Here is a 14,039-nt window from a genome sequence, read left to right as displayed (position 1 = left end):
ACCAGTAGCACTCTGTGCAGTGGCGTAGGTGAGGCACGGCTGCTCTCCTGGCTTCCGAAAACAGCATGTCACTGGGACTAACCAATGTGCGGAGGGGCAAGGCACCAAGACCTTGGCGCTGTGCAAGCACACAGAAACACAGAAGGGATAACAAGGGCCATCTAGTCCAACCCCCTGCAATGCCGGTAACTTGCCCAATGGGACCCTGAGAAGAATTGTCTCATGTTCTGCCAACATAATGGCAAGAGTGCCTCATTGGCTGTGCCACTCCGCACTGAGCTCCCTTCACCCTGTCCTTCCCCCACCCCTCTCTCTGGTAAGTCCAATGATTCACTGTGTTTGGAAGTCAGGAGTTCAGAGGACCAAAACACTCCATTGCTGAATTTCCTATAGATGAGGAATAAGTATTTTAGTAACCTGGGGTGTCTGGTTTATTGGAAGCAAATGAGAACTGAGCAAAGACTATGCTAAATGACTCAGAGACCTATTTAGAACACCATATGAGATGAGGCTCTTTGGTCCTCTTCATTGTTGGGGAATGTGCTATAGGTTGTGGTGGTGGTTGTGGTGGTGGTGGTTGTTTTTACTTTATTAAAAGAATTTCATTTATTAAAAACAAAGCGATGAAAGAAAAAAATGAAGAGAGAGAGAAAATTATCAAAAATGCAAGAAAAATCATTCCAACTTGGACCAGTTAATATTCTGATATTTTACCAAAGGTATCTATTGTTTGGCTCAACATAGGAATGTTAGAATGAAGCTTCAAAATAAACAAAAGAATATCATCTGCAGATAAAACCAATTTATATTCAACTGAATTGTGAACTGCCCTGTAATAGCACAAGCCGGGGGCGGGGGCAGTTCTAAGGTGAATGTAGACGCTCTTGCCTAATTCCTCGGGACAGTGGAAAAGTAGCAGACTTTTGCCATTCACTTTAACTCTAGATGTAGGTGAGTCATACAATATTTTAATCCATTTTATAAAACACAAAGGAAAACAAAATTTAGTTAGAGCTACCTCTGTACGCAGGTGGCACTGTGGTCTAAACACGCTGTGGCGGTTTGAATACCCGCGATGGGGTGAGCTCCTGTTGCTCGGTCCCTGCTCCTGCCAACCTAGCAGTTCGAAAGCATGCCAGTGCAAGTAGATAAATAGGTACCGCTCCGGCGGGAAGGTAAACGGTGTTTCCATGTGCTGCTCTGGTTCGCCAGAAACGGCTTAGTCAAGCTGTCTGCGGACAAACACCGGCTCCCTTGGCCAGTAAAGTGAGATGAGCGCCGCAACCCCAGAGTCGTCCGCGACTGGACCTAACAGTCAGGAGTTCCTTTACCTAGAATCATAGAATCATAGAATCATAGAGTTGGAAGAGACCACAAGGGCCATCGAGTCCAACCCCCTGCCAAGCAGGAAACACCATCAGAGCACTCCTGACATATGGTTGTCAAGCCTCTGCTTAAAGACCTCCAAAGAAGGAGACTCCACCACACTCCTTGGCAGCAAATTCCACTGTCGAACAGCTCTTACTGTCAGGAAGTTCTTCCTAATGTTTAGGTGGAATCTTCTTTCTTGTAATTTGGAACCATTGCTCCGTGTCCGCTTCTCTGGAGCAGCAGAAAACAACCTTTCTCCCTCCTCTATGTGACATCCTTTTATATATTTGAACATGGCTATCATATCACCCCTTAACCTCCTCTTCTCCAGGCTAAACATGCCCAGTTCCCTTAGCCGTTCTTCATAAGGCATCGTTTCCAGGCCTTTGACCATTTTGGTTGCCCTCCTCTGGACCCGTTCCAGTTTGTCAGTGTCCTTCTTGAACTGTGGTGCCCAGAACTGGACACAGTACTCCAGGGGAGGTCTGACCAGAGCAGAATACAGTGGCACTATTACTTCCCTTGATCTAGATGCTATACTCCTATTGATGCAGCCCAGAATTGCATTGGCTTTTTTAGCTGCCGCGTCACACTGTTGGCTCATGTCAAGTTTGTGGTCAACCAAGACTCCTAGATCCTTTTCACATGTACTGCTCTCAAGCCAGCTGTCACCCATCTTGTATTTGTGCCTCTCATTTTTTTGCCCAAGTGCAATACTTTACATTTCTCCCTGTTAAAATTCATCTTGTTTGTTTTGGCCCAGTTCTCTAATCTGTCAAGGTCGTTTTGATGTGTGATCCTGTCCTCTGGGGTGTTAGCCACCCCTCCCAGTTTGGTGCCATCTGCAAATTTGATCAGGATGCCCTTGAGTCCATCATCCAAGTCGTTGATAAAGATGTTGAATAAGACCGGGCCCAAGACAGAACCTTTTTGAATTAATCAGAATAGGAAAAATCTCTACACATCAGATCAATACTTTCTGCACTAAGAAACGCAAACTCCCTATATTAAAAATGGAAATTGGTTGTATTCCCTCACAGGGCTATAGTTTCTTTTCTCAGGCTTCCCTGTGCCTCTTACTTAAACTTTTCAGAAAAATATAATAAGCAAATAATTATCCAGCTTTATGTATGATATTCTGTATGTTCTTTCTTCCTCTTCTAGGCAGTGGCTTAAGTCTGAGGATATTCAAAGGATATCATTGCTCTTCTATAACAAAGCACTGGAAAAAGAAGTAAGTAACACTTAAGTAACACTTAGCATAGAAGGGACGCAGGTGGCGCTGTGGGTTAAACTACAGAGCCTAGGACTTGCCAATTAGAAGGTCGGCGGTTTGAATCCCTGGGACGGGGTGAGCTCCCATTGCTCGGTCTCTGCTCCTGCCAACCTAGCAGTTTGAAAGCACGTCAAAGTGCAAGTAGATAAATAGGTACCGCTCCGGCAGGAAGGTAAACGGCTTTTCCGTGCACTGCTCTGGTTCGCCAGAAGCGGCTTAGTCATGCTGGCCACATGACCCGGAAGCTGTATGGCGGCTCCCTTGGCCAATAAAGCGAGATGAGCTCCGCAACCCCAGAGTCGGTCACGACTTGACCTAATGGTCAGGGGTCCCTTTACCTTTAACACTTAGCATACAATATCAGGGTTCTGTGTTCATTTTGTAAAAGCAATTCATGGCACTACTTGTTTCTAGTTACATGGGGGTCCTCTTACCTGAAAAATGTGTGGCCCTGTTGGTGTCTAAGTTGAGGTAGACCGGTTTTTCTCACCGGTTCTTCTATTTAATCTCCTTCCTGACATGAAGCAAAATTGGATTCCTTCTGGTAATGTAAATGATGTGCCTGTTCTCCAGATTGCAGCCTTTCGGCTCTTCCTGCAAAGCACTGTAAATTTCATAGAAGTGGCGTCTGACTGACCAGAGAACTTGAACTTGGTTGGGTTTGAGTTCTTCCACTGCTGTGTTTTATATATGCTTATTGTCCACCAGGCCTAACAACAAATCAGAGCAGAGTCGTCCTTCCTTTCACTTTTTGCTCTGCATGTTTTCAGTGCTACCACACAATGGTTATCTCCTGCTCTGTCTTCAACATTTCTGGTTCAGTTATGTCCGCTTATTCTAAGGCTAGAAGGGGGCTGTTTGGGGATTTCTGGGTCAAGTTGGTTTTGCCCATTTTCCATTGCAGGGAGAAAGGGAAACATTCCATGATAAACATGTTATCCCAGTAGGCCTTGCCACAATCAACTGGGAAGCTCCCCACTAAAATGCAGCATAAGGGAGCATCAGGTGCAGTTCGATAGGACTTGTGCAAGAGAACTTATTGGTGGTTTGTTTCCTATAATTATAGTTAAAGGACCGACCCCTGACCATTAGGTCCAGTCATGACCGACTCTGGGGTTGCAGCGCTCATCTCGCTTTACTGGCCAAGGGAGCCGGCGTACAGCTTCCGGGTCATGTGGCCAGCATGAGTAAGCCGCTTCTGGCGAACCAGAGCAGCACACAGAAACGCTGTTTACCTTCCTGCTGGAGCGGTACCTATTGATCTACTTGCACTTTGATGTGCTTTCGAACTGCTAGGTTGGCAGGAGCAGGGACCAAGCAACGGGAGCTCACCACGTCGTGGGGATTCGAACCACCAACCTTCTGATCGGCAAGTCCTAGGCTCTGTGGTTTAACCCACAGTGCCACCCGCGTCCCTATAATTATAGTTACATATCCCAAATAGTCGCAGTTTTTGAGCCCCTTGTTTATGTAAAACATTTTTAAACAAATGGTCAAGAGAGGCACAACTGTTAGTGGCAGTGGCTCCTCTTGCTGTTTTCTTTCTGGAAAACCATTGAAGAGGTACAATATAACAATATAAAATCTGTGATGGATCAGTCCAAGAGTCCATCTAGTTTGGTGCCCCCTGACCAAAGAGATGCTTCCAGGAAGCCTATCAGCTGGGCATGAAAGCAAGACCCATTTCCCATAATTGGTCCCTCTGCCACTAGCAGGCAGAGGTGCAGGCCATGGTACATGGAGGTTCTGTTTAGCTACTATAGCTAAGAGCAGCTGATAAACCTGCTCTCCATGATTTTTTCCAGTTCTTTTCTTTAAAGTCTTTGAGTTAATGGCCAGCTCTTGAAGCATAAGCCTGTGTTCTAGTAACTGAGTTAATTTTACCAACTGTTTTAAAATTATGTTAGGTTTTTTTTTGTAATCTCTTTCTAATTTTGTTTTAGTATAGAGCAACAACGCTTCCTGCGTTCAAGTACTATGTGACCTGTGCTTGTCTTATATTCTTCTGCATTTTTCTTGTGCAGATCCTAGTACTACCCAAGTAAGTAAGAAATTTGAACAGCTCTTTGTTTATCTCAATTCATGTTGTTGTCACCCTTTTTAGTTCTGGGAAGGTTGTGCCATTATTCCCAAATGCAATAAGGGACTGGCTGATTAAATAAATAAATAAATAAATCGTGGCATGTAATTCTGCTTCTATTTCTGGCTGGTTTTGCCCTCCTACATCTTTCTGATGCATCAGTGCCCATTGGGACAGAGCTACAGAGCTGGCCTTCCAACACTGGTATTGCTGCAGCATATCTGGATGGGACTGGGATGGGACACTGTTGTGACACACAGACAAATGACTGGTGTAATGGGGTTTGGGGTTGCTTGTGCGTAAGGCGCAAACTGCTCCAAGCTGAGTAGTTTGGTTAAAACTTTCCCCTGGCTGGACAGTCAGTACTCCGTGACTGTCTCAATCACTGGCAAAATCCGTCAGTGGGTGTTTCCTGAATTTCTTCCAACATAAAAGTTCTTTGACACCAAGTCGCCGCCTAGCTTCTCTGCGCAGAAGCTTTCTGCGCAGAGTGGGCATCCCAAGAGGAGGTCCTGTGCTCTCCCCGCTGGCTTCACTGGAAGAGTCCTGGATCCTTCCCTCCGAAGCTCCCTCAGCCCCCCCTTTCTCCCTGGCGTCACGTCTATTTCCTTCCCCAGTGGAAGCTCCCCCTCTCTCCTTGCTGGTTCCCTCTCCAGCGTCATTAGGGAGCCTTACCACCACCCTTGGCTCCGATGGCAGTTCCCTGACATCCACCTCCCCCCCAGGGCCCTCCCCACCCCCGGCCCGGTTCCTGGGCGGTGAAGCGGGGAACCCCTGGAATGAACCATCCCCTTCCTCAGAAGATTCAAACATCGTTCTCCACCTGCTGCTGTCTTTTTCCGCTGGCCAATCTCCCCAATCTGAGCCCTCTTCCTCTGATACCTCTCCTCCCTCTCCCTCTGAAGGAGGATACCCCATAAACTCTTCTTCATCATCCGTGGTTCCAAATTGCTCCTCCCAAAATCTCTCCAACGGTTTCGGTTTCCTTGGGAACCTGCGGTGAAACTTCTCCCGCAGACACTCATCCCTGATCTCTCCTTCAGGGACCCACGTGTTTTCCGACTCAGGCTCCCCCTCCCAAGCTACCAAATATTCCACTTGCCTCCCCTTCCACCTTGAGTCAAGAATTTCCGCTGCCTGACCACTGAGTTCCCTCTCCTCCACCTCTGGATGAGTGGGGATCTCTCTCTCTCGCCCCGGAAACTCCCTCCCTTCCCGGTATGGTGAAAGTAAAGACCGGTGGAACACCGGATACAACTTCATGTTGGTTGGCAAGTTGAGCCTAAAAGCCACAGGATTCACCTGCTGTGTTACCTCAAAAGGTCCCAGTCGCATTGGCCGTAGTTTTTTACAACCTCCCTTGAACGGTAGTCCTTTGGTTGACAACCACACCCAGTCCCCAACCCTTATGGTCTCCCCTTCTCCGCGGTGCTTGTCTGCCTGCCTCTTGTACGCTTCCTTGGCCCTCTCCAGGTTCATCTTAAGCTGCTGGTGTAAGGCCTCCATTTCTTCCACAAATTGCTCTGCCGCAGGCACACTCCACCTCTCCTCCCCCTCCCCTGGGAAGGCCCTGGGGTGACACCCGTAATTGGCCATGAAAGGACTCATCCCCGTGGACACATGCTCCGCATTATTGTAAGCAAATTCGGCCAGCGCTAGCCTTTCCACCCAGTCGTTCTCTCTCTCGCTGACGTAGCAGCGTAGGTACTGTTGGAGTATGCTATTAGCCCTCTCTGCTTGTCCGTTGGTTTCTGGGTGACGGGCCGTCGAGAAACTCACCTCAACTTGGAGCAAGCTCATGAGCTTCCTCCAGAACCTGGAAGTGAATTGCCTTCCTCTGTCGGACAAAACCCTCAAGGGGGCTCCATGCAACCGAAAAACGTGATCTACAAACAGCCTAGCTGTTTCTTCTGCCGTGACTGCATGCGAGCAAGCAATGAAATGGCACATCTTGGTCAACAGGTCAACTACCACCATGACAGCTGTTTTCCCCCTGGACTTAGGCAAATCGGTCATAAAATCTATGGATACCACCTCCCATGGTTTCCCCGGAATGGGCAAGGGTTCTAGTAACCCCGCGGGCGCTGCTTTCTCCCCCTTAGCTCGCTGGCATCGGTCGCACCCCCGTACGTATTCCCGCACGTCTTCCCTTACTCTTGGCCACCAGAACTGCCTGGTGACAAGCAACATGGTCTTGTGTTGACCAAAATGCCCCGCCGTGGGGTTGTCATGTAGTTGTTTGAGTACCCTCCTCCTCAAATCCCCCTCTGGTATGTACAATGCTCCCCTGTAATACAATGCTCCTTCCTTTTCCTCAAAACCCCATTGACCCCATTGACGCTTCCTGGAGTTCTCTGATCTTTGTTTGGGCGTACTCGTCGTCCCTCGTCAACCCTGCTAGTTCTCGTTTCCCAACCAATACTCCCACACACACCCATCGGTCCTCGGGTATCACATGTCGTACTTCTGGCGCTCCCTCTCCTTCCAAGTACTCTGGTTTCCGGGATAGGGCATCTGCTCAGACGTTTTCCTTTCCCGGTACGTACCGAATCTCAAAAGAAAACTTGGAAAACTCCTGAGCCCACCACATCTGTCTCTGGTTGAGAACCCGTGCAGTCCTCCAGTATTCCAGGTTCTTATGGTCCGTGCACACGTGGATCTTGTGTTGAGCCCCTATCAACAAATGTCTCCAGCGTCGGAACGCTTCATAAATTGCAAGCAGTTCCCGGTCATACACCGTGTAGTTTTGTTCTGACTTGCCCAGCTTCCTCGAGAAAAAGGCGCACGGTCTCCAGTCGGATTGGTTTCCTGGCTGGAGCAGTATGGCGCCAACCGCTCTGTCTGACGCGTCTGTTTCCAGCCTCATTGGCTTCTGCAGATCCACGTGCAAGAGCTGCTCTTCCGAAGCGAACGCTCCTTTTAGTTTTTCAAAGGATTGCTGTGCCTCTGCCGTCCACATGAACTTCTTCTTGCTACTGAGACAATCGGTGATGGGTGCAGTCAAGTGCGCAAAGTTCTTGATGAACTTCCTATAGAAATTCGCAAACCCCAGGAACCTCTGCACGTCCTTCCGGTTCTTGGGGGTCTTCCATTCTAGCACCACCTGCACCTTGCTTGGGTCCATGGCTAAACCCTTGTCCGACAACCAGTAACCCAGGAACTCGACCTCTCGGGCATGGAATTGGCACTTTTCCAGTTTCACCCACAACTGGTCTCCTGCAACCTCTTCAGCACTTCTCTGACGTCTTTAACATGCTGTTCCTCGTTCTCTGAGTAGATTAGCACGTCATCTAGAAAGGCCACGCAATTCTTGTACAGCAGGGACCCCAACATGTGGTGCATGAACGATTGAAAACAGGCAGAGCCCGATTGTAATCCGAAGGGCATAACTAGGTACTCAAAAGCCCCCAGGGGGGTGAACATGGTGGTCTTCCATTCATCCCCTTCCCTTATCCTAATCAAATTGTACGCCCCTCGAAGATCCAACTTGGTAAAAATCTTTCCCTTCCTTACCCTGGTCAAAATGTCATCAATTCTGGGCATCGGGAAGGTCACCGGCTCCGATATCAAGTTTAACGCCCTATAATCACAAATTAGTCTGAGCTCTTTGGAGTCTCTCTTGTCCACTAAGAATACTGGACTGCCCCCCACCGCCCTCGATTCTCTTATGAAACCCCTCTTCAGGTTCTTGTCAATAAACTTCCGCAACTCCTGCATTTCTCTGTCCGACATGGCGTACAGCTTACCCACTGGCAGCTGAGCCCCTGGGATTAGGTTGATTTGACAGTCAAAGGACCTATGGGGGGGGCAGTCTATCCGCCTCCTTCTCACTGAAGACTTCTTCCAAATCAGCGTATTGCGGCGGGACCCTCGTCTTTTCTTCTGCCTCCATCCCTGCCACCCTGGCTACGGCCATCCTCGGGGTCTCCCCCCCCCCCCCCGTGGCAGTGTTCTAAGCAGTGAGCTGACCCAAAGGCTACTGTCCGCTGGTGCCATGCCACTACCGGATCATGCAGCGCCAGCCAGCTTATCCCCAGTATGATTGGTGGCCCGGCTAGTGTGGCCACGTGAAAGGCAATTGTCTCAGTGTGCCTGGAGACCCTCATCTTCATGGGAGGAGTCTGGTGGGTCACTTCTCCCCCCAGGAGTTCTCTCCCATCAATGGTTGTTACTTGCAAGGGGCGCTCTAAAGGCAGCAGCTGGAGCTGGTGCTCTAGTGCAAAGTCCTTGCTAAAGAAATTGCAAGAACTGCCTGAATCCAGCAGTGCCTTCACCTTAATTTGATGTCCGTTGGGAAGTTCTAGCACCACCTCTATGGCTATGGCTGCCCGGGGGGGGGGGTCTGGTTTGGGCACTCTTACTGGTTGTTTGCCTGGCTGCTGTGCCCGCTGATCGGCAGCCAAGCGCTCTCGTTTCCCTGCTCTTTATGCCCCTCCCACTCACTGCCAGCTGCCCCCACCATCCCTTGCCATGCCTTTCTCTGAGGGCAGACCCTGGCAAAATGTCCCGGCTGTTGGCAGAGAAAACACTTCCTGGTCGTTTTCCCCTCCTTTTTGCGCACCTCGCCGGAGTTTGAAACCCCCCGCGCGCGCGCACCTCCGATCTCCATTGGCTCCGCTGGCTGGGAAGGTTGCTCCGGCATTTCAGGAATGCGGTTGTCATGCCAACGCTCTGCTCTCCCTTCCCGCCTCTCTAGAGCTCGCGCCTCTTGGCTTACTCCAACCGCCAGTGCCATTTTAGTCAGCTGATCCATCGATTGCGGGAGGGGCGAGCGGGAAAGTTCGTCCTTAACCCAAGGGGCTAAGCCTTCCTCAAACAGCATCTGAATTGGTTCCGAACCCAGTTCCCACCCAAGTTTGTGGATTAGCATCGAAAACCGCGACCAGTACTCTCTAACTGATTGGCTCCCTTGTTTGCACGCCATCAGTTCTCTGCACGTCATGCTCTGCTCCACTTCACTCGAAAACATGTGGTCCATGGCGCTAAAAAACTTCCTCAGGTCTTTTAAGGCAGCATTTTCCGATGCCATTAAGGGTCTGACCCAATCCCTGGCGCCGTCTTGAAGATGCCCTATCACATAGGCCACCCTCGCCCCATCGTCCACAAAGTCATCATACTGCAGGTCCAGTGCGTACTGCACCTCCGTCTTAAAAGCATTATAGTCTCTCGGATTGCCCCCAAACTTATGCACCAGTCCCGGTACCTTCCTTGCAATGGGGGTGGGTTTCCCCTGGGCATCCTGAGTCCGCCTTTCATCTAGCCTCGCCGCTAGTAAAGCCAGCTGTTGCTCCAAATCTCTGTTTCTCTCCTCCAGAGTTGGTCCTCCCCTGGCTCCCTCTCCGGCGCCTGCTCCTCCGGTCTGCACAAGCAACGTCAAGGACTGATGGATTGCTGTAATGGGGTTTGGGTTTGCTTGTGCGTAAGGCGCAAACTGCTCCAAGCTGAGTAGTTTGGTTAAAACTTTCCCCTGGCTGGACAGTCAGTACTCCGTGACTGTCTCAATCACTGGCAGAATCCATCAGTGGGCGTTTCCTGAATTTCTTCCAACATAAAAGTTCTTTGACACCAAGTCGCCGCCTAGCTTCTCTGCGCGGAAGCTTTCTGCGCAGAGTGGGCGTCCCAAGAGGAGGTCCTGTGCTCTCCCCGCTGGCTTCACTGGAAGAGTCCTGGATCCTTCCCTCCGAAGCTCCCTCAGCCCCCCCTTTCTCCCTGGCGTCACGTCTATTTCCTTCCCCAGCGGAAGCTCCCCCTCTCTCCTTGCTGGTTCCCTCTCCAGCGTCATTAGGGAGCCTTACCACCACCCTTGGCTCCGATGGCAGTTCCCTGACAACTGGTTTCTGGGAAAGAGCCTCTGGGTGGGAGCAGTTCAAGTCATACAAAACTGCTCAAAAGCCTTGTGCAATTCAAACTGCTGTTGAATTTCATGCATTTATACATAGGAAACTTTCAGAATATTGGAATGGGAGCAGTAGAACAGTATGTACAGTACACTTGAATTTCCAAAAAAACAAACCACTTGTACCATCGATTGTCAGGAAGCAATTGACAAAAAGAAAGAAAGAAAGAAAGAAAGAAAGAAAGAAAGAAAGAAAGAAGTTAAAAAACCCACTCGTGTTTATAAGGGCTTTCTTTCTCCTGCACCTGGTAAAAGAAAAGGGAGGGCTGCCATGGATTTTTATATTCAAAAGATGTTTTAACAATGAAGCTCTTATGCAGTCCAAGCCTCTGCACTGACTGAAATCTGTTGAAAGCTTCATGAATGTACAAAAAAAAAAAAAAAAGAACACCCAACCCCACAGAGTGAAAGATACTGAAATTATCAAACTCAAGTCGAAGCTCTTGAAGATAAAAATTAGCTCCCTGCAGGAATCTGTCAATGAACATCTTTCCCATACATATATTGAAATCTTAAAAACAGGGATAGACAGAAGGTTGTTGTTGTTGTTTAGTCGTTTAGTCGTGTCCGACTCTTCGTGACCCCATGGACCAGAGCACCCCAGGCAGAAGGTGCCATTGGTTAATGACAGACTAGTTTGTAGTAGCCTACTTAATACCTCCTTGTTTCTGGGATTCTTGCAAAGAATGCTGGACTGCTTAGCTAGCTCCAATTTTGGGAGTCCCTGGGCAATACACTAGCATTGGCCTCTCAGATCTATTTTGTTCCTACCCATGTAAAAAAGAAAATGACAGCAGCCTTGAGAAGGTACATTGCGTTTCTCCAAACCCAGTACATAAGCACATCTAGTCTTAAAGCATGTTTGTTTTGGCAAAAGGGCTTCCAGGAAAGATTGCTGCCACATGGAATGAGAGGTGTTGCCTGGAAGGAGTAAACGTCCTTGCTACTCACATGTTGGATAGATCATAGTCCATGTCAGAATCCACATGGGTACTCTAATAGGAAAGTTTGCAGGAGGGGTTAGTGGTGGGCCTCCAGCATTCTGACTCCCATCTGTAGCCAAATGGAGATCGATGATAGATATAATCTTTAGCTTGCTTTTCTGGGCAAATGCCCATGCAAATCAGCTTGCAATCAAAAACAAACAAAGATGAAAAGAGCAGGAATATAAAAGTTGGTGTTATTCAGCAAGCCACTTCTTAGTTCCTCAACAAGTGCAAATATTCATTTAGATTACTTATACCTAAAACTAATCTAACCTACAATTGTTAAAAGATCCATTCCTTAGTATTCACTCTTGTTTTGAAAATTTAAAACATACCAGAATGTACCATTGGGATTTCAATACAACCAAAGTAGACCAATCAAGACTGAATTCATTCTGCCTATTCTTTAAGATACAATAATATATGATGCATTTTCTTTTTTCCTTTTAAGCAATTTTCAAAGAAGGCAGACCCACATGGCTGTTGCAGTCACATTAAGTGACTGCAAACGTGCTTGAACAATCCATCAACCAGAATTCCTTCTGTGTCTTTTATTTGTACATTGGTTTCTCTAACAGGCCTTTCTTCCTGTCTTGTAGAAAGTCTGCCCTTGGGATCTCCTTTGGAGCTGCCTTCCTTGTGCTCTCCTTCATTCTTTTTATCTGTTTTGCTGGACAGCTTTTGGTAGGTATTAAAAGAATGCCCTAGCAACACAATTCGTTCTGCATAAGCAATGAGGCCTTAACGCCCATGCAATACAGCCAAGGTTACTTTCCCTTCCTGTTAGTTGTCTGGGTGAGAAATAAACCTTTTGAGAACTTCCTTACTTGGAGTTAATTTGCTTAACACTTTTCTCAATGATGTGAAATGCAGAAGCTTTTTCATATAGGCATTGCTATGTACTGACCTTTACTGGAGATGAAAAACTGAGAGACTTGCATTGTAGCTTGTCTGACCTGTCATAGCCAATGACTTTTACTGACAAGCATGAATAATTTTTAATTAAGTCCCCCCCCCCCCAATATGTGTAACCAATCAAGAATTTAAACTAAGATACAACATCCTGAGATAAAAGGTTCTAAACCCCGCACATCTCAGGTCACAAGTGGCTCTTGAAATTGAACAGTTTACTGTGTGGGATGGAGGGGATGCTGTTTCAGGACCAAACTGCACAGTTCTGCTCTGGAGTGCAGGTTTCTACCCCCACACAAATGGACAGCACGGGGCCTCCAGTTCAGTTTGGGATTATAGCATGGAAGGGTAAGGGGACTTGTTTACAGTGCAAGTTGCAAGTAGGAGGCCCCTAATACAGCTTGAGTCTTCACTCACTACAGTAAGGGCCCATCCACACAGCTGTTTGTCCTGTGATTTCTAGCCTTTTGTATCTATTATCACAGGTCCAGTAGGGGTTTTTCTTGTCCGATTGCCTTTCCTAGGAAAACGCGCTTTTTCCTGCTGAATCAGGACAAACATTAGTCTACAGAAAACTGGAAGAAATATTTGTCCCTCTTCTAATCCTAAAATAGATCTTGAAGGGGAATAAGCATGCTTTCCTGGGAGCTGTGTTTGGGGCAATCTGCTCTTCCCTCCTTTCCTTCTCCCCCCCCCCCCCCCCCCATCACCTACAGAATAATTTCTCTGGTTGCAGTGCACTTCCAGTTTTCTCTGAGTGCTTAATTTTTTATTACTCTTCCCTGTTTAGCGCTTATAAAAACTGTGGTCAAATGATACATGTGCAAAATGTGTGTGTTCCTGCTCGTTTTTTTTTTATTTGTTGTGATGATTCCAATCACAGCTTTATTTTCTGTCTTTAAAAATAAGTGTTAATTAATAGGTATTGGAAGGGTCGCAACTCCTTTTGTATATGTCAAATGATGGTTTGATTCTCTGGTTTTCTGATTCTCTGACTCTCTGCCACGGGTGGGGGGAGCTGAAGGTGAAGACAACACGAAAAGCAGACTAGACTATTGGTTATATGAAGAATGAAGGGGAAAACACTGGGTTTGGGGGGTTTTTCCGAAGTAAAATCCAAGGCAAAAATCACAAGTGGGAACACCCAGTCCTGGACCAAATTGAAAATGGCACAAAGAGTTCTGGATTTAAGGGGAAACATGGCTGGGCCCTAAGCGTGCGTAGAAATTGTACTCAAGGCCAGAACTACACAGTTAAGGCCACATATAGTTATGCACTGAGAAAAAGAAGTCTAAAGTCTCTATGGGAACACAGAACTTGTTCTACCGGATCCTGACCCCAGGAGTTCCATTGCAGCACAACCACCACCACTGGTAACTCGGCTTATCAAAACTTTGGGTCAGCGTTCTCAGGACAATGAATCAAAATGAAGAAACTGCTTTAAGGAGATCCAGGCTCTGAATGATGCTCTTTGTTACTTATCCCAGCAAGAGGAAAATGAGATTGTCCTGCAGTTGC

The 14,039-nt window shown here is 47.7% G+C and overlaps 1 protein-coding gene across 2 annotated transcripts in view; it reads left to right on the top strand.

Moving 5' to 3' along the window:
- The window catches only part of ADCY2 (adenylate cyclase 2), a gene marked incomplete at its 5' end in the record, with an annotated part of 149,422 nt that overhangs the window by 96,164 nt on the left and 39,219 nt on the right, over positions 1 to 14,039 (top strand). For both annotated transcript variants that reach the window (XM_081872615.1, XM_081872616.1), the window contains 3 exons: positions 2,536 to 2,605; positions 4,591 to 4,688; positions 12,209 to 12,293. In XM_081872615.1, the coding sequence (XP_081728741.1) occupies positions 2,536 to 2,605; positions 4,591 to 4,688; positions 12,209 to 12,293 (253 nt within the window). The remainder of the gene's footprint in view (positions 1 to 2,535; positions 2,606 to 4,590; positions 4,689 to 12,208; positions 12,294 to 14,039) is intronic.

The sequence above is a fragment of the Podarcis erhardii genome (assembly GCF_964252035.2).
Source record: "Podarcis erhardii genome assembly, chromosome: 8".
Classification (NCBI taxonomy): Eukaryota; Metazoa; Chordata; class Lepidosauria; order Squamata; family Lacertidae; genus Podarcis; species Podarcis erhardii.
Note: the sequence above shows the minus strand (reverse complement) of the source record. Positions and strands in the feature narration are given on the sequence as shown.